This window comes from Lindgomyces ingoldianus (assembly GCF_010093535.1).
Source record: "Lindgomyces ingoldianus strain ATCC 200398 unplaced genomic scaffold BDR25scaffold_7, whole genome shotgun sequence".
In the NCBI taxonomy this organism is placed as follows: domain Eukaryota; kingdom Fungi; phylum Ascomycota; class Dothideomycetes; order Pleosporales; family Lindgomycetaceae; genus Lindgomyces; species Lindgomyces ingoldianus.
The window spans coordinates 1,508,299-1,526,938 of NW_022985168.1; the positions used below are offsets into that span (position 1 = coordinate 1,508,299).

Sequence of the window (18,640 nt, forward strand, 5' to 3'; positions counted from 1 at the left end):
TGTCTGATGTTTCACGCAGCTGCGAATCATCAGTCGGATACTGGTCGCTTATGTCAGGCCATGCTTCGATAATAGTAGCTTAATGGTAAGGAACTGCTGCTTCTGCTTCTTCCCCCCGGCCTACCACACTTCTCCTCTCGTTCGGTCTACCAAAGACTACCTCTTTACTTTCTCATTCACTTCGAAGCTGGCAGAGCCAGCCGATTTCTTAGACGTTCCCTAGTGGAACATAATCCAATACGTCTTTGAAGATGTCGAGCTCAATGATATGGCCCACATATCCAGACATACCTATCTTTCTCGAAACTAGTGATGATCGCGGATTACCGAAGTCGTATGGAACTACTCCCACCACGCCGACTATCTCTCTTGCTATTGAGAATTCACCAGGGCAACCAGTCCACCTCAGCGTCCCGACGTCATCGACTCTTCCGGCTCGGGGCTGTTCTGCAGTATGGCCTATCCCAGAACCACCGCCAGAGATCGAAGTGCAGCAGCCTCGCAGGCCTTTACTTCGCTTCTTTCCATTAGAAAGGCCAAGGGTTTGCTTCAATGGTGCTCGTGCTTTGCAGTGTTCAGAGAAAACCGAATTCACCGACTTGGAATCGGGCACCGCGGACACCCACAACAAGATCAATTTCGGTGGTTTGGGCATCATGAATGGTCCAACCAAGCTTCCATCCACTCAAACACCATCCCTAGTCGATGAAAAACCCGAAAGCTCGCCGAACATTGCGGAACGAATCGAACAGAGGCTTTGGCGGTATAGCTTGAACGGAAATGTAATCGAAAGATGGCTGCTCGAGATTATTAGCTGGATAATAAGTGCCATATGCATGGGCGCTATTGTTGGTGTCCTCATATACCTGAGAAATCAGCCTTTATCCAAGTGGCAGCTCAGCAGGATCGGCCTCACACTAAACGCCTTCGTCTCAGTCCTGTCTAAGGTCGCCTCTGCAGCTCTTCTTCTACCAGTAGCTGAGGCACTAGGGCAACTGAAGTGGAGTTGGTTCCAAGGCCACTCAAAGAAGATGTGGGACTTTGAAATATTCGACAACGCTTCGAGAGGGCCATGGGGTTCATTTCTCTTGTTGATCCGGACGAAAGGCATGACGCTAGCGGCATTAGGAGCTTTGGTCACCATATTTGCACTGGCGCTAGATCCTTTTTTCCAGCAGGTGGTCGACTTCCCTGACCGATGGAAGCTCCAAGGGAATAGCTCAATTCCTAGGGTGGTGCGATATGACCCCGTTTATCCAGAAGAGTACATGAACGGACTGTTGCAAGCACAGCGCGATGAAAACCTCGAGGCGGTGCTCAAAAACTTCTTCTACGACAATGGGACCCAACCAATGCTGTTCGGCAATGGCACCCGGGCAGAAGTTCCTCTTTCCTGCCCAACTAGCAACTGCACCTGGCCGCCATACGAAACTCTTGGGGTCTGTAGCCAGTGTGTAAATGTTTCCCAGCTCCTTACGTTTGATTGTCTCGAAACGCGGGTGGACTGGACGTCTAATCTAACTGGTCCCGGAACCGAGTGGACATACCCAAATGGAACTGTGTGCGGGTATTGGCTCAATTCGACGAGCAAGGAGCCAGTTCTTATGTCGGGATATTTGAAAAACTCGACCAACTCCGGTGAAGAGGAAGCTCTGTTGATGCGCATTTTAGCTCTCGTGACCAACCCTAAGAGGCAGACTTTCTATGGTGGTTCGATAAACTTCAAGCATATTCGCAATCCGATAGAAGACTTCATCATCGTTGGTGCCGCGAACGAAGCTCCAAGTGTGTACCGTAATGAGACGCCCATCGCACACGAATGCGTGCTTTCGTGGTGTGTTAAAACGATTCGTTCATCTTACTGGCAAGCAACGTATCAGGAAGAAGTGACAGACCTTTACATGAACGAAACGGAAGGACCTTACCCTTGGACAACTATACGGATCGATAGCCCGCAAGGAAGTGGTACTGATACCTACTACGCGGAAGATATCGTTATTGACGCGCCCTCATCAGGTCCAAACCAAACTTACGGGCTTAGCAATCTTACAGCCGTGAACACCATTAGCATCTTTGACGACATTTTCCCTTCATTTACGACCGTTGCAAACTCTTCGTCTGAACCACTGTTAAGGTACAGGACAAGCTTCGTGAACAAAGTCATGCGTCGGGTAATGCGGAAGAACCCATGGATACCACCAGCGAACGTAAGCGAACACGTGGACAGGATGGCGACGGCCTTTACCAACGTGATTCGAGCAGGGTCGAGCAAGGAGATGATCTACGGCGACGCATACGACAAAAAAACGTATGTGTCGGTACGGTGGGGATGGCTTTCCCTTCCACTTGGCCTGCTCATTCTTAGCTTTGTCTTTCTCGTTGCCACAATCATCAAGAGTGCAAGGGAAACGGGACAAGTGGGGGTACGGAAGACGTCGGCTATGGCAACACTACTCTACGGTCTGCCAGACCATTATCAAGAAAGAATTACCCGCTCAGTATCCAAAGGCACGCCGCGAGCAAGGGCGAAGGAACTGAGGGTAAAATTACTCCCAAAGAAAGGTTGGAGAATTTCCGGAAATATGATCTCTCCCATGACACCTAAAGCTCCACGGACCCAACCTCCGCCGGGTTGGCTGTGAAATCCTCAAAGGATATCAGAAACGATCCACGCATTACAGTCGATTGGTTTCGTCTCCATCGATAACTCTTTCAATGCGATTATCTCAGCTCTTCGTTGGTTGGGGGAAGGAGCACTCCAAGTTGCCAGCACTAGTGCCACCGTTCGAAACGAAGATCTATTGCTTCTGACCAGAGCCGCCATCAGGGATGAACACAGGCTCTCGCTTCTGTCCAGAGCCACCATCTGGGATGAAGACAGGCTCTCGCTTCTGTCCAGAGCCACCATCTGGGATGAAGACAGGCTCTCGCTTCTGTCCAGAGCCACCATCTGGGATGAAGACAGGCTCTCGCTTCTGTCCAGAGCCACCATCTGGGATGAATACAGGCTCTCGCTTCTGTCCAGAGCCACCATCTGGGATGAATACAGGCTCTCGCTTCTGTCCAGAGCCACCATCTGGGATGAATACAGGCTCTCGCTTCTGTCCAGAGCCACCATCTGGGATGAATACAGGCTCTCGCTTCTGTCCCGAGCCACCATCTGGGATGAAGACGGGTCCTCGTTTCAGCACCATAGTATCGACATCTCCAACCTGTGTGCACCATCAGTATGGGTGATTGTGGCGACAAACATGATTGGCACTTACCACAGCAACAGAAACCGGAGCAGCGAAGGAAGAAAGAGCGAAGGCGGCAATGAGAAAGAGGTAGCGCCCGTGCATTTTGGTTGGGTTGCCAAGAAATAGTCTGTTTAATATGGGTATCACAGTTGGTTGAGGTTAGTGAGACTAATGAGGGTAAAGGATGTACGTTATGGCCCAGCCAAAAAAAACGAAGGGAAAGTGAAAGGAGTGGATGTGGTGTTGTGTTGTGCGATGGTTGTTTGGATGCGGGCATGAATTTGGGGGAGGATCACCGCTGCCTTTATCGATGCTAGTCGAGCCCAGCGATATCCTTGTGCGATGCTGCCGAATACCACTCATCATCCATGAAACCTCCACCAGCGCGTTGACCCGCCTGTTGGCCCCACTCAAGAAGCCACAAACAACAACGCTGTCGCGCTGGGATGACGGACGAGATGAAGTTCATGCGAAGGTTGTGCACTTATTGGAGGTGCAAATGTTGAGGCATAATCGTTGCGCGACGGATTCGGCGAGATGAAACCTCAGGACCGAGGGGACTGGAACACGAGTCGTCACACCGGACTCCGTGGAGGGCCAGAACCAGTCCGTAATGGCTGGAATGGATCTCATCGTTTCGTCGTCATAAACCATCACAATCGCAAGCGCTTCTCAGGCTGTTAGCAAGGCCCTCCACAACTTGCACGAACTGGAGAGTATCGATTCTGCTCCTGTAATCTCCCCAGCTCTCACAAATGCCAGAATCGTTCCTAACCAATCGCAGGGGTGAAAGTCGTGCGAAATGGCTTGGCGGCGGTTTGGCCCTGGATCCCGCTGCGAAACGATTGGCTATGGGTGAATCTCTTCGTCCGCGCTTCCGCGACCTTTGTCACATTTACCCGTCATAGGTTACGCTTCGCAATCGATATTCGAGCGTCCGTACATGCTTATTGATTTCGTTGTTGATGATTAGATGGGTATAGCGAAGCGAATAGTTCACGCAAATTGCTGCTTTGTCCATGTTCCGCTCGGACTTTGTCGTATCGCTGCGCCACCTCCGCATCGCTTGATGTTGGCTTGGCGTTATAGCACTTAACCTGAAGCAGTAACTTCCATTCACGTTCTCATATTCACACCAGCATTCACTAGGGAATTCACTCGCTTTTCGCATCACAAATACTCACTGCACTAAGTATTTGTACTCGATTGTGCGGGATTGGAAAGAACGCCGCCGTCGTATCTACCATGAAGAGTCAGAGAAGGGACATGGGTACTACATCATCATGGGACATACCGAGCCAGCCCCAACTTCGCCCTCACGCAACTCCACTCCACCGGCGCTTAACGGACGGAATTGATGTCATCTACAAAATCTCACACCCTAACGAAAAGCCATGAAAGATATCGAAGCGCACAAGGGGTGTTAGAAATTCACTCGGTGTCGCGCAACCTTGAAAATCGCACGATACGGCGTAGTCCGCACCCCTCCAATTGGCTCACGCACTTCAAGCACTGATATGCTACGGCTTCGCCGCCATCATCCTTTCATTGTCGGTGTGATTGTTCTCGTAGCATATTTTTCCGCTGATCCCGCCTATTGTTGAACTCCTGACACCATATTGTCTTGCCACCTAGGCTCGCCTCCATATGACCTTCCTAGCAGCATCTTCTTTACCCCGATACCAAATGCGTTGGAAAATGCCCAAGCCTTCCGCTATGTCAATTTCCTTCCATCTCCTTCTCCACACTATATCCATTTCCATCTAGCTCTCGAATCCATTCTACTAGGGCGTACTCTATATAGACTTACTTTATATTATTAAAGAAATTACATTTAGTGGTTATGAAGAAATAGCTTCCGGTTTTTTTGGTAGAAAAATCGGAGTCTCGGGAGCCCAATTTATTATAGTACATGTAGTAACAATAAACCAAAAATCGAGAATGAAAATTTACAAATCACCTCCTTTATTCTACCTCTCTCCTTTATCATTCTTGATATTCATCTGCAATCCATCTAATCTCTTAGAATTGTATTCTCCATCAGGCACCCTTGGCCCTTAGTCTCTTTATTTTAACGTGTCACTGAAGGTATTCCTTTGGCGCATCACACACCTCCCTAGGGTATTCGGATCGTTCGCAACATTTGGACATAGTAGGATTAGGTAAGAGGCCAGTAGTACTAGACAAATTACCAATTCAAGAATCTATTCGAAATTCTATAATCACTCAACACCCTAGACCACTCCTCTCCATGGCGACCGCCGAATTTCATGGCTACTGTAGAGGAGAAGTGTCACGATAGGCACAAGGGCTACACTTTTCTAACGTAGCCACACAATCTACCACCGTAAGGTTATTCCGACATGCACAAAAGGAGATGCTCACATTGTCACTCTGACGAATTCGAGTCTCCGATTCTCAGCGTGCACAGACTTGCGACAAAGCTGCATGCGGTCTGAGAAGGAAGTGGCAGGCGGAAATGCGCCTCATGATCACTGGTCTTTAGGGCAGCTCCAGACTTCTGTGACCCCCGCGTTTGAGAGCAATGTGCAATGAAATTTGGGGGCCAGAACGTTGTCATTGTGGTCATGAGGCCGGAACGCGGAATTAGGCTACACCGGAATGCTGAGGCTTTCCAAGGTTGCTTCCAGCTTATTGATTTGGCCCAATATCCAGTCTGCACGCAACTTTTAATAGCCCGTTCCGGATTATCGTGGGTAGGATTGAATGTTATCCACTTCATAGGGGCACCCTCGTCACTGCCATGAGCCTCTTCGTGTACGTCATCGAAAAACAAACGTTAAATCATAGATTATAGGCTTTCGCGTCGCATACCCTACAGTGCCCCCATTGGCAGCCTCGACTCACGGTGATACGTGTAGCCGCCGAACCGCGATGCCAGGGCGCGACGGTCAGATTGAGTTGATGACTTTGCCCCAAACCTCAGTCTGCGAAGAGAGGCGCATTCAGGTAATATCCATAGCGAGTAACTGCGCATTGTGCTGCTGCGGCGGTCTCGTGGCGCTTGAGGCTCTTGTATGAAGGGCTGGAATGCTACAAGCCCTGTAACATGTGGATACCTGAAACTTTTGCCCGAACGCAGCCCCCTAAAAGGCAATCACCAGATCCCTCCGTAGCGCTTTTCTTATGGCAAGATTGCACGTAATGCTTTGCTAGGATTACTGGCTTTATTTAGCGGCTAGGTCCTTACAAATTATTTGATCTTCTAGAGGGAGACGACGACTTCGGCGAATTTCTATTGCCGAAAGGGGCATTGTCCGTACGCAGGAGCGATACGGCGCAAAGTATCCATCTGGCCCGGCATAGGATCACGTGGTTATACCACGTGATGCCCGTGCGCCGCGCGCCTCCTTTAATATCGCTCGCGTCCGTACATAGAAGAAGACAAGCAATGACCAGAAATCTGTTGCCCACCCTACCTACTCCGTACGCTGTGCACACCGTACATTACTCTTACTCTTGCTACTTAATACCTTAATTCTACCTTACTAAACACACCCCTAAGATTAATAACTTTATAAATAGTAAAAAACTAATATTTAGACAATAGTAAGCTTTAATTATTAATAAGCTTAACATTAATGCAGATTACTATTAAAGCAGGCGCGTACACATAGCGTTAGTATAGGGGACACTGCTAGCATTGTGAAGGAATACTTAGAGCTAGGATACCTAGCTAAATTAAACTAGTTTTAGTTTAAAAAAGCAAAGAACATAACAGCAATACTTTCCCACTCTAAATACTACTAATAGGGACTATTAGTCTATAGAGAGGGGGGTAGTGTAATAATTTACATAAATTATTTTATTAGGTTACCTAACAAACCTATATCTAAAGGTTCCTTGTATTGGCCCTAATCCTAAACTGGCCCTGACCCTGCCTGTAACGGCGCAGGCAAGAAAATGGGTCTGAATGCGGTAGGAATCCACTCAGAGGCATATGGGAGTGCGTGGGGATTCAATGACCTGGGAATTCCATTGACACCTATAGGCCTTGTCCAAAAGGATATCAGAAAACTACTGAGCTAGCTAAGGGGAGAGGTGCGACTAAATACTTGGGGGAATAGGGGTAACCGCGGGGGACAGGGTCAAGTCAGGGTCGGGGCTGATACGGGGACCCTTCGGATAGGTTCCGAGCGACCCGAGATGGAACGATTCATGAGAATCGTTACACTGCCCTAGCCCCTGCTGTACCCCTATTCCTCTAAGTATTTAGTTGCGCCTTTTCTCTGTAGCTAGCTTAGTAGTTTTCTGATATTCTTTGTACAAGGCCTATAGCTGTTAATGGAATTCCCAGGTTTCTGAGTCCCCACGCACTCCCATATGCCTCTGAGTGGATTCACACCGCATTCGGACCCGTTGTCTTACCTTCGCCGTTACAAGTACTATACCTAGAGAACCTTGATGGTAACACAGTACAGATATTAGCTTTAGAGGAGGTAGATAACAGCTAAGAGAAAGACTACAGTCTTACAATAACTAGAGTTAATGAGTACAGCGTGGGATTTAGAGGGGCTACAAGAGAGCTCTTCTCTCAGCTAGAGGGTGATGGCCCCTCGGAGAACTCTCAGCCCGTACCACCTAAGAGATCCTCTCTCATGCAATAGGGAGCTACACGTGGTAAAAATAATAATAATCGCGTATTACGCTACCTAGGATTGTGTGGGAGCCTGGGGGAGAGAAGCTCACCGAAGAGCTCACTAAAAAGCTGTATATGGCTATCTAAAAACAGAGGGTTGATCTCCCATCCCTTCAACCAAGGGATTCAAGCATATGTTCAGTCGCAAAATTTACCTCCATAACTTAAAGATCCCTCAAGAGCAGTGACAAGGTCGTCAGGTCCACAGGAAGCATTAATAGGGGTTTCCTCAAGAGGGCTTTGAAAAAGGGTGTTCGAAAAGGGGGACTAGACTTCTTCCAGTGCGCATTTCAGGTGTACAAACAGCACAAGATGAATCCAACTAAAAAGTCATCATCTCTGAGGACTCTGCAACACCTTCAAGGTCCATTCACCAATGAGCATCCTCCGTCCATTGTTGCAACCAGGGGCACTCTCCTATAACATAATACAATCCCTTTTTGCAGATTGGAAAATCTAACTAAATGTCAGGTTCAACGTCTCTCGATGCATCATCTTCTCTGCCTCAGCGTACTTCACCTGTTCACCTAGTTTCACCTGTTAGTGTCTGAGCGCTCCTCTCCTAGCACCTTCTCTTGCAGTGCCAACGTCTTGCGATAAATCCTCCCTAAATCCGCATACTCTCCCTATCGCTTAGTACCCTTGCCGCATTGCCTATATTGGCTAGCCTGCTTGGGTCCTCATTTTCTGGCACTTTCTCTACCAGGGTCAACGTCTCTCGGTGCATCTTCTCCGCCTCCGCATACTTCCCCTAGTCACTTAGGACCTCTGCCACATTAGCCACGCTTGTTAGCGTGCCTGGGTGCTCCTCTCCTCGAACCTTCTCTTTCAGTCTCAACGTCTCTTGATGCATCTTCTCCGCCTCTGGATACTTCCCCTAGTTGCTTAGCGCCTCTACCACACTACCCATGCTCGTCAGCGTGCCTGGGTGCTCCTTTCCTAGCGCTTCTCTCGCAGTGCCAACGCCTCTCGACGCCTCTTCTCTGCCTCCGCGTGTTTCCTCTGATTGCTTTCTGTCTCTGTCACATTGCCCATACTCGTCAGCGTCTATGGATGCTCATTTCTTAGCATCTTCTCTTGCAATGCCAACGCCTCGTGATGCATCTTCTCCGTCTTCGTATATTTCCCCTGATTTTTTAGCACCCCTGCCGCATTGCTCGTCATCATGTCAGGGTGCTCCTCTCCAAATATCTTTTCTCGTAGTGCAGATATCTCTCGGTGCATCTTCTCCGCCTCTACGTGCTTCCCCTGATCGCGTAAAGATCGCTTAAAGTTACCGCTATATTGTTTACGATTCCCAGTGCGTCTGGGTGCTCATTACCAATGACTCATTTCCTTATATTTCCTACCTCCGAAAAGAGCTTCTCGGCTTCTGCCTATCTTTCTTGAGAGAAAAGGGTAGATGCGAGGATAGTTTTCGCTTGAGTTTGGGAATGGTCGATATCAAACGCCACTCTGAACCCTTCAGCCTTCCGCGAACATTGCTCAGCTTCCTGATATTACCTCTGATGCCCAGCAAAAAGCTAAGGAACTGTAGACTGATAGCTTGTCTAAATTGTTAGAACCAAGGGTCATTTCACATCCCTCTTGGATCTGTTTAGCCCATTTTGCGGCCTCATTGTATTTCCCCTCGGCCATAAGCAGCCAAGATACGCTAAGCCCGTAATTTAGAGCGAGCACGTCTTTGGATTAAATAGCTGCTGGGTTCCTGTAGCAGCAGTGTCGTCGAGTTCCTAGAACGCTTACTGTATTTTCCATGCTCTGGAATAATAGGCTGTTGAGTGGCGCAGGGTCATGTAAAGTAGCAGATATGCATTTCGGAATGAACCAAAGTTAATGGCGGCCTCAGCATGAGGACGTAATGATTTACTCATGATCCAGTATCCATCATTTGGCGTAGGCGAAACGTCAAGAAGCGCTAGCAAGCTCTGTTTTTTAGTTTGTGTAAATCTACCCTCCCTTCTATCCGCTTCCATACTAATAGTTGCACAAGGCGGTCGGCTTGGTAACGATTCGACTTAACATCTTGGGAGAGAAAGGCGTAGTTTCCTAACATAATGATACCTTCATCAATGTCGTCCCTAAACATGTTGTACTTATTATGAGAATTTTGAAAGATCATTCCAGTCATCTCTAGTGTTTCTAGTAGGTACGCTTGGGAAGGGTTGGACATAACAGGAAGGAGTCTATAGCGCTAGTTAGTACAATACCTACGCGAATTATTGCAAAGCCCTTACAGAAGTACCCCGAAGGTTGTGAGAAGTGATCTGGCAATAGAAAGCTGCATCTTTAAATAGACCTCTATTATAATAGTGACTGCAATGGCAAAAAGAACGCTATAAACAGTGCGGTCATACGACTGCCATCTGCGGAATGTTAACTGATGAGATCAGACCCCGGAAGAGTAAATTAGAATTTCTGGGATCTCCGGCCGGTTGAAAAGCTTAGCACTGAGAGCAACGCAGTCTTAGTAAGCCTATCTGCTTGAATATCATGGAAAGATTTGTGCTAGGTCAGAACATTAGGGCTCGCTTGCTTGATATTCGTAGACTCCCGCCAGAGATCCCTGTAGGCTTGCTCGAGAAAGCCACCCTTTTTTACCCTTCTCTTTTAATTTCGACCAGCTATTGAGAGTGCACTTTGGAAATTTGTAGTTTAGGAATGCAGTAACCTGAGAGATAGCAAGTGGGATGCAGCCAAGGGCTCTGACAAGGCCAGGCGCTTTACCGTTGTCCCATCTGAAAGCGCAAAAGAGAGGGCAAGGTTGATTAGGGAAGAAGGGCCTGTCGTGGTTGGTGATGAACCATGGTTGAAGCAAATGACCGAACAACATTGGCCTTTTGATGGCTGTAACGAGGATGAGTAAGAATCGAAAAAGCCCAATAGGTTGTGGTATGCCCTGGTTCGGGATTGATGACCGGAGCGTGACTTGTTGGGAGACACGGAGGAAATCAAAGGCAGGTGCAACCAGCATGGTATAATGACCACAACTGGGAACTGCACTGTCCTTATGAACACCGTAATGCTGGACAGTCGCAGTAACAGATTCGAGTGCGGTGAAAAGTCGTTAGGCGCGCAAAGAAGACTTTCCGTCCACAAAACAATCCTCACATAAGAACATACTAGAAAGAAAAGACATGGTAGGAGAGGTTGTTTGGAATTGATCATTTCCCATTGATCCTAGGGAGGACTCTTGATTGATTTTGCCATTGTCGTGTTTTCCGAAAAGCAATGACACCTTTAACCAGCCAGAAACATGCCATGTGAATGAAACTGAGCATGAAGCCTTCCCCGCTTGCATCCTCTCGTTTCGGTGACTTCTGTAGTCGACCCGCCACCATCCGCCCTGTCCTGCAACTACCGTCCCCTCCCCTACATGACGCGGAAGAAATTATATCGAAGAAGGGTAAAGCATAACTCGGACGGACGCACCCTATAAAATTATTAGAGACGGTCTGAATGCAATGAGAAAATATGTACGCACGAAGCTCTTTGGTGGCAGGTTAGATCTGAACTTGGCGCGCACAACACCCGTGTTGCCTGTTATCAAGGCGTCAATTCATGTCCTATCTCAAGACGGAGGAGGGACGGACCGTGCGGACGAGTGACCTTGCCCCAGATGACTCGGATCTTGGTGCCCCGTACTGATCGCTGGGCCCGGTAGACGTAGGCTACGCGCTTACCGCAATACCATTGTGCCGCTGCCGTGTCGTCGACGCCTTCGAGCTTGAGAAGGGAGGTTCCGGGGTTGGTGTTGCGTTTTCTGTAGATTGTTAGCACAATTCATGGATAGTTCATTGCTGGGGTTCTTACCCTCGCTGGTAGGAAATGTGCTTGCCCCTAGGAAGAACGGATGTTAGCATTATGATCTCTGATTCCATTCCAAAGTGCGGAATTCCGTATGTATCCAGCCGGTTTCGTGGTTCCATTCCTGCAGCATATCCATCTAGACCAATTTAACGAATCTCCCCATTGGATCGCATCTCGTTGTCTTTTCCAATGATGATTAAGCTGTAGGTTGGAGAGCATGGAACAGGGAAGCACGAAGTCGCCGGTGACTCTGTCGGAAGTTCTTGGAGACTAGGGGAAGACGTAAAACTCACTTCACGTAGACTAAATAGTAGAAAAACTGTCAGCGCACGCAGTCGAACGGTTTGAGCCACGATCCAGTCTTTGGGGAAGGGTTGTTGAAGTTCTTTGCGCACTTCTAGGAGAATGGGAGGCTAAGACTTACGGCGGTGGGATTTCTCAGACATGGCGAGCAAGTCCTGGTCTCCGGAATTTGTATGGGATAGGTATCGAGACCGGAGTCGAGGTTGTGGTGCTGTCGAGTTAGTTTGGTCGTCGTGAGGTGAAGTTCACGTCGCGAATCCGGATTGCCAATGTGCGTCTTGGCGCTCTCGCTTAACGGAGCAAGAGCACGTGAATCGAAAGGGCAAGGCTGCCAAAGCCTCCCTCCCGGTTTATGCGATTCACATAGCAACACCATCCTCAGACAACCCATCAGCTATGCTATACGCAGCCACCAGCTGTGCAAAGGCCCTGGCCATATGCGCTCGAGGCAACATGTCGGGACTCTCTTTTCCAACCGCTCGCATCCTTTGGACTTCACCACTTCGTATTGGGTATCTCGTTTGTCCATCGTGGTTCTACTTTTTCCTACTCGCCCCCCCCCCCCCCCAACCGAGAATGGAGGCACTGGCTCTTCAAGTCATGCCTGGAAGATGGAGTCCCAGAATCCATCTCCCAACAGTTGTCGGCGGATAACGATTCCTGATTCCACTTTTGGGTGTGCAATTTGATATGTCAACCTACCGCCTCGCACTCTCACCCAGCTAGTAGCATGACTGATGGGAAACCTGAGTTGCAACGTCACTCCTTAAGATTTCTGTTGCTCGGCCTAAGACAAGTGCCGCAGTGGCTTCTATCGGCTAGCACACGAGGTCGGTGAGGTCAATTTCTTCGTGTCACGTCGTCGCGACACGACCAGCGGGGGAATTGGAATGCATCTCCGACCCTCGGAAACGCGCTGTTGAGCGGGATGCCATGGCAGCGGTAAGCGAGTATCCTTCAGCAGATGGCCTTAAGCACCGGCAAAGCTGCTTAAAAGTTTGCAGCCTCGCCGCGCGCTGCCAGGGCCTTAACAGCGTTCTGTTGTCACGATGCAACCCAAGGGGAGAGGAGCCGGCGCTTCTGAAACGAAGATGAATGTCCGCCTGAAGCCCCAAGACATGCCAACGCTTGTCCACTTTACTCACGGATGAAATAATATTTATTCCAGCGGCGTCCGGACTTCGGAGGAGCTTGAGCGAGGAGGGGGGAGCCGTCTTCAGGACAGCCTTTTCCAGGAACTGCCGGTGTAGTAAGGCGTGTACGCCAAACTTGACCACTGGCCAGTGGTTTGGATGTCTTTTTTCCAGCTCAGGGATACTCAAGACGCAACGCAGAGGTTGGCTGATGCCGTCCCGCGATTGTGTCGCAAAGGAATGGTGGGGTCGTCCGCACCCCTCGGCGTTAGTAAACCTTTGCTCCAGGCGGAGATCGTGGGATTCAGTTGGCTCCGGAGATGCTTTGCAAGACACCATAGGCTTAGTGATGCTTGATGACCTTGCTTTTGATTGCAAACCCTTTTAAATACATCAGTGCCCTTGGGGGATTGTTATTGCGAAAATCTCCCTCCATTCTATTGTTATCGGATTTCAAGGCGCAAGCGTAGCGGCACTCATTGCATCACCAGTGACCACCACAACCGTCGCAAACCGCCAAACAAGGGCCGGATAAACCCCACCACGCCACAAGCATTTCTCGACAACAACCTCCCGTCTGTTCTCATCCGCACTTTCACCAAGCGCTATCACTGAAATTCCCTTGCTCTACCTCGAGGACCTCCTAATTGGATCTTGATTCGACCTTTGGGGTCGCCTTCCCGCACAGCGAGCGCAATGGCGAGCACGGTCATGCAGCCAGACGTTGAGGCCAATGCTGGGTATGTTCCGCTTCCTCTCCCCGTAACGCCTCAGAAGCCTTTCCCGGTGCCGCATTTTCCTCTAGCGGTGCTTCGCGCATCTGCATGAAGCTTGAACCATGAATCTGCAGTTCTCCGGAGGGGCAGTGTGGCGCTTTTTGACCGGACTCCTCCGTGAAGCCCCGAGGAACTGAAGGCTGATCGCGTTGATAATGACAGCACCCTCGAGCTCAAGGACAACACCATCATAGTGGTATTGGGCGCTTCGGGCGACCTGGCAAAGAAAAAAACAGTAAGTGCTCCAGGAGGTACCCTAACAAGCCCTCACTGACTCCGTCAAGTTTCCCGCACTGTTTGGTCTGGTAAGCAAGGCTTGCTGTAACGGCCTCGCCCAGTCTAACCTCCAAATAGCACCGTAACAACTTCCTCCCTAAAAATGTCAAGATCGTTGGCTATGCACGAACAAAGATGGACCACGAGGAGTTCCTCCGCCGCGTCAAGTCCTACATCAAGACCCCAACAAAGGAGATGGAGCAGCAGTTGAATGATTTCTGCGGGATGTGCTCATATATTTCTGGACAATATGACGAGGATGCCTCGTTTATCAATCTCCGGAAACACTTGGAGGAGCTCGAGAAGGGACGGAAGGAGACGCACAGGGTCTTTTACATGGCACTTCCTCCGAGTGTCTTCATTGCTGTGTCGCAGCACTTGAAGCGGAACTGCTACCCCACTAAAGGCATTGCCCGGGTCATTGTAGGTTCAGCCTAGACCCCCTACCCCCACGAGGACATACAAATAACCAAAAGAGAACAGGTTGAGAAGCCGTTCGGCAAAGATCTTGCTAGCTCAAGAGAGCTTCAGCGAGCTCTTGCCCCCGACTGGACTGAGGATGAAGTCTTCCGAATTGACCACTACTTGGGCAAGGAGATGGTGAAGAATATTTTAATCCTCCGATTTGGTAACGAATTCTTTGGCGCGACCTGGAACAGGAACCACATAGATAATGTTCAGGTGGGGAAGGTTCGGTGGCTAGAAGAATGTGCCAGTCGCTGATCCTGCAACAGATCTCGTTCAAGGAACCCTTCGGCACAGAGGGTCGCGGTGGCTACTTCGATGAGTTCGGCATCATTCGCGACGTCATGCAGAACCGTGAGTGCTCATCGCCCTAGGTCTTCTAGGACTACTCACATGGTATCTAGATTTATTGCAAGTCCTCACCCTTCTCACGATGGAGCGACCGATCTCCTTCTCCGCCGAAGATATTCGAGACGAAAAGGTACGATGATTCTGTCTGGTGTACAATGATCAGGAACACTGACTGTGGCGAAGGTCCGAGTCCTCCGAGGGATGCCGGCAATCGAGCCGAAGAACGTCATCATTGGACAGTACGGAAAGTCTTTGGACGGTGCTAAGCCAGGATACAAGGAGGATGACACAGTCCCTAAAGACTCACGATGCCCTACCTTCGCCTCAATGGTCGCCTATATTAAGAATGAAAGATGGGATGGCGTGCCATTCATTCTGAAAGCCGGAAAAGGTACATCACTGCGCTGTCGGTTGTAGAAGAATGAATGCTGATGGTATGCAGCTTTGAACGAGCAGAAGACGGAGGTCCGCATCCAGTTCAAGGATGTCACATCTGGAATTTTCAAGGACATCCCGCGCAACGAGCTTGTCATTAGGGTCCAGCCCAATGAGAGTGTCTACATCAAGATGAACTCCAAGTTGCCTGGTCTCAGCATGCAGACCGTCGTCACAGAGCTCGACCTTACCTACCGACGGAGATTCTCCGACCTCAAGATTCCCGAGGCGTACGAGTCGCTCATTCTCGATGCCCTGAAGGGTGACCACTCCAACTTCGTCCGAGACGACGAGCTTGATGCAAGCTGGAGGATCTTCTCCCCTCTACTGCACTACCTCGACGACAACAAGGAGATCATTCCCATGGAGTATCCATACGGTAGGAAGACAAGATAATACATTAAAGCCAAATCTTGAATGAAAACTGACGCCTCACAGGCTCCCGCGGCCCTGCCGTGTTGGATGACTTCACTTCGTCCTATGGATACAAGTTCAGCGATGCAGCAGGTAGGACCTAACCTCTGCAGAACTCTTACTAGCCCGTCATATTGACGCATGCGGTACAGGTTACCAATGGCCAATGGCCAACTCAGAGAAGTTGTGAAACTGCATTCTCTTCCTGCGTGAAAAGTAATTCTCCTGGAGTGGTTTGGTAGGATAATCGGGAACACTTTCTAGGCGGTTAAGGGTGGCAGGATAGCACAGCAAATATCTTGGTCTAGGCAATGCAAAGGCACGATCTCAATCTCATAGAGAATTTCAATGTCGTTGGAGCTTTTGATAGAGTGCTATGCGAAGCTGCTCTCCTTTGGTCGTCATGTCTGAATAGGTGGCAGGGCATAGAATTGCCTGAACGAGCGAAACCAGCCTCATATTCGACCTGCATGAAGATCTATTATATGCTAATAATAGATATCCATGTTCGCAAGCACGATCTCCCGAATTCAATCTGCATCCCCGGAACCCGCTGTTGCATGATGGCCGAAAGCGGAGCTTCTTAGCTTGATGAAAGAAGCTGTGGCTTTTATTAACCACCAGCCACACTTTCGGGCGGCGGCATGGCCGGACCTACACGGCTAGCCAGATTGCATCATTCGGCTCTACCACAATTTTCCGTTTTTCTCGTCAGGTTGACTCAGGAGACGCTGACTCGGAGCTAGTATTTATTGAAAGTCCGAAGGGTCGATATCGTATTGTTTGCATACGGAGGTTTTTGTTGGATTGTCTGGATTACTTGGGTTGCTAGGTGAGTTACATCGTTTTGTCCACCTTGTTCTCTAGTGACAAGCCTACTTGTTCGCTATTGCTAACTGTTGAAGAAATCAAAAAGACAGGCCAGCAAATTTAGATCACTTCCATGTGCTATCTCTATTAATATCCCCATTTTTCTCCCTCTCGACGACGTCCGATCGTCGAACTCCCACATCCCCGCAATCATCCCACCTTCCTCGAAAATGACGCCGCCGAAGGATATCGAAGGCAGAGCCAATAGTTTCGCGAGAACAGTGTCGAGCAGCTTGTCTCTAAGCACGAGCCCAACTCTGGCCTTCCACAGCCCACCATCGAGCTTTAGAAACCCCCCGCACCCTAGCTCAACGGATGGGAGACCAGGAAGTCTATCAGGGATTTCTCCGGTCGTAGCAGCGAAGCAACTGAAACCTTTCCATACCAAAGACGTCAAGGTGCTATTGTTGGAGAATGTGAATCAGACCGGCGTAGAAATACTCAAGGGGCAAGGCTACCAGGTCGAGGCGCTCAAGAGCAGCCTTCCGGAAGATCAGTTGATCCAGAAGATCAGGGAAGTACACGTTATCGGGATACGGTCAAAGACCAAGCTCACAGAGCGGGTTTTGAAAGAAGCAAAGAATCTCATTGTCATTGGTTGCTTCTGCATCGGCACAAACCAAGTTGACCTTCGGTGCGCGGCACTGCAGGGTATCGCGGTATTCAACTCGCCCTTCAGTAACTCGAGGAGCGTTGCCGAGCTCGTAATAGCCGAGATAATTGCCCTCGCACGCCAATTGACGGACCGTTCCATGGAGCTGCATAATGGGACATGGAACAAGGTCAGCAAGGGTTGTTGGGAAATACGTGGCAAGACACTGGGCATTGTTGGATACGGGCATATCGGCAGCCAGTTGTCAGTGCTCGCCGAGTCAATGGGCATGTCTGTTATCTATTACGATATACTCAACTTGATGGCGCTGGGTACAGCACGTCAAGTTGCAAGTTTGGATGACCTGCTCGACCAGGCGGACTTCGTCTCCCTTCACGTGCCAGAGACACCGGATACGAAGGACATGATCTCGAAAGAGCAACTCGCAAAGATGAAGGACGCCAGCTATCTACTCAACAATGCGCGGGGTAGTGTAGTAGACATTCCTGCACTCGTCGAAGCCATGAGGGAGGGCAAGATCGCGGGCGCTGCGCTGGATGTATATCCAAATGAACCTGCAGGCAATGGCGATTACTTCACCAACGACCTCAACTCCTGGACCAAAGATCTGCGCAGTCTCAAGAACCTGATCCTCACGCCCCATATTGGGGGAAGTACAGAGGAGGCGCAGAGTGCTATTGGCATTGAAGTCAGCACATCGCTGGTTCGCTACGTCAATGAGGGATCAACTCTTGGCGCTGTGAATATGCCAGAAGTCAGTCTTCGTTCGTTGACGCTTGAGGAGCCCAACTGCGTACGGGTTATCTACATCCATAAGAATGTGCCTGGTGTGCTGCGACAGGGTATGTTTATCAACCGATTGCATCGCATCTCACCGTATCTAACGAAATCCAGTGAACGCAATTCTCGCGCATCATAACGTCGAGAAGCAAATGACTGATTCAAGAGCAGAGGTGTGTTCTTCCTTCCCCAGGCGGTGAAAATAGAATATGGAGTGTACTAAATTTCTTTTGAAGGTGGCGTACCTCATGGCCGACATCAGCGAGGTCAAAGAAGAAGAAATCAAAGACCTCTGGCAGAGCCTCGAGGAGCTTTCATGTATGTATCCCGACAAGTTGCTGAGAACGAATTGTGTGCGGCTCGTCGGACTAACTGCGGCAACAGCTCGTATCCGGACGCGGGTGCTCTATTAAGTGTTGTGTTAAGCTTTGGGTGCAATGATCAAGGTTTGGGACGTGAAACGGGACAGGCGCGGAGATAAGTTCTTCTCAACGAAGATGTGGGAAAAAAGCATT

The 18,640-nt window shown here is 49.5% G+C and overlaps 7 protein-coding genes across 7 annotated transcripts; 3 read left to right on the forward strand and 4 right to left on the reverse strand.

Annotated features, from left to right (window-relative positions):
* Positions 1-78: 78 nt before the first annotated feature.
* On the forward strand, positions 79-2,642 carry BDR25DRAFT_385936 (uncharacterized protein; the record flags this gene model as incomplete). The annotated part of the gene is made up of 4 exons (XM_033697968.1): positions 79-2,016; positions 2,053-2,166; positions 2,203-2,460; positions 2,500-2,642. The coding sequence occupies exons 1-4, from the start codon at positions 252-254 to the stop codon at positions 2,640-2,642; spliced, it is 2,280 nt and encodes a 759-aa protein (XP_033551212.1). The 5' UTR covers positions 79-251.
* Positions 2,643-2,733: 91 nt separating this feature from the next.
* BDR25DRAFT_121439 (uncharacterized protein) lies at positions 2,734-3,610 on the reverse strand. Its single transcript, XM_033683709.1, has one exon. It carries the CDS (start codon positions 3,514-3,516, stop codon positions 2,824-2,826), a length of 693 nt encoding a protein of 230 aa, XP_033551213.1. The 5' UTR covers positions 3,517-3,610; the 3' UTR covers positions 2,734-2,823.
* Positions 3,611-8,946: 5,336 nt separating this feature from the next.
* Positions 8,947-9,227, reverse strand: BDR25DRAFT_216276 (kinesin light chain; the record flags this gene model as incomplete). The annotated part of the gene is given in 2 exon segments (XM_033684868.1): positions 8,947-9,165; positions 9,177-9,227. Coding segments are annotated over 2 exon segments (270 nt in total), but the record flags the coding sequence as incomplete, so codon positions are not given.
* A 1,822-nt stretch (positions 9,228-11,049) lies between these two features.
* Positions 11,050-12,173, reverse strand: BDR25DRAFT_301751 (ribosomal protein L35Ae). The gene is made up of 6 exons (XM_033689644.1): positions 12,134-12,173; positions 12,003-12,012; positions 11,713-11,739; positions 11,493-11,662; positions 11,384-11,439; positions 11,050-11,332 (listed from the first exon to the last, which is right to left on the reverse strand). The coding sequence occupies exons 1-6, from the start codon at positions 12,153-12,155 to the stop codon at positions 11,291-11,293; spliced, it is 327 nt and encodes a 108-aa protein (XP_033551215.1). The 5' UTR covers positions 12,156-12,173; the 3' UTR covers positions 11,050-11,290.
* Positions 12,174-12,784: 611 nt separating this feature from the next.
* BDR25DRAFT_121529 (uncharacterized protein) lies at positions 12,785-13,755 on the reverse strand. Its single transcript, XM_033683710.1, has one exon. The coding sequence runs from the start codon at positions 13,482-13,484 to the stop codon at positions 12,867-12,869; it is 618 nt and encodes a 205-aa protein (XP_033551216.1). The 5' UTR covers positions 13,485-13,755; the 3' UTR covers positions 12,785-12,866.
* BDR25DRAFT_301752 (glucose-6-phosphate dehydrogenase) lies at positions 13,492-16,217 on the forward strand. The gene is made up of 11 exons (XM_033689645.1): positions 13,492-13,885; positions 14,084-14,156; positions 14,206-14,226; positions 14,276-14,620; positions 14,681-14,878; positions 14,932-15,016; positions 15,067-15,143; positions 15,197-15,404; positions 15,456-15,827; positions 15,887-15,955; positions 16,015-16,217. Exons 1-11 carry the CDS (start codon positions 13,842-13,844, stop codon positions 16,050-16,052), a joined length of 1,530 nt encoding a protein of 509 aa, XP_033551217.1. The 5' UTR covers positions 13,492-13,841; the 3' UTR covers positions 16,053-16,217.
* Positions 16,218-16,902: 685 nt separating this feature from the next.
* BDR25DRAFT_216050 (D-3-phosphoglycerate dehydrogenase-like protein) lies at positions 16,903-18,538 on the forward strand (the record flags this gene model as incomplete). Its single annotated transcript, XM_033684865.1, has 3 exons — positions 16,903-18,187; positions 18,240-18,298; positions 18,362-18,538. The coding sequence occupies 3 exons, from the start codon at positions 16,903-16,905 to the stop codon at positions 18,536-18,538; spliced, it is 1,521 nt and encodes a 506-aa protein (XP_033551218.1).
* Positions 18,539-18,640: the final 102 nt, after the last annotated feature.

Excerpts from the sequence above, each read along its gene's own strand:
- BDR25DRAFT_121439 (XM_033683709.1), bottom strand. The coding sequence starts at position 3,516 with ATGCCCGCATCCAAACAACCATCGCACAACACAACACCACATCCACTC.
- BDR25DRAFT_301751 (XM_033689644.1), bottom strand. The coding sequence starts at position 12,155 with ATGTCTGAGAAATCCCACCGCC. Across the intron at positions 11,663-11,712 it reads CACATTTCCTACCAGCGAGG|AAAACGCAACACCAACCCCG; the intron begins GTAAGAACCCCA and ends AACAATCTACAG. Across the intron at positions 11,333-11,383 it reads ACCTGCCACCAAAGAGCTTC|GGTGCGTCCGTCCGAGTTAT; the intron begins GTGCGTACATAT and ends ATAATTTTATAG.
- BDR25DRAFT_121529 (XM_033683710.1), bottom strand. The coding sequence starts at position 13,484 with ATGGTGTCTTGCAAAGCATCTCCGGAGCCAACTGAATCCCACGATCTC.
- BDR25DRAFT_301752 (XM_033689645.1), top strand. The coding sequence starts at position 13,842 with ATGGCGAGCACGGTCATGCAGCCAGACGTTGAGGCCAATGCTGG. Across the intron at positions 15,144-15,196 it reads AAGATATTCGAGACGAAAAG|GTCCGAGTCCTCCGAGGGAT; the intron begins GTACGATGATTC and ends ACTGTGGCGAAG. Across the intron at positions 15,956-16,014 it reads CAAGTTCAGCGATGCAGCAG|GTTACCAATGGCCAATGGCC; the intron begins GTAGGACCTAAC and ends CATGCGGTACAG.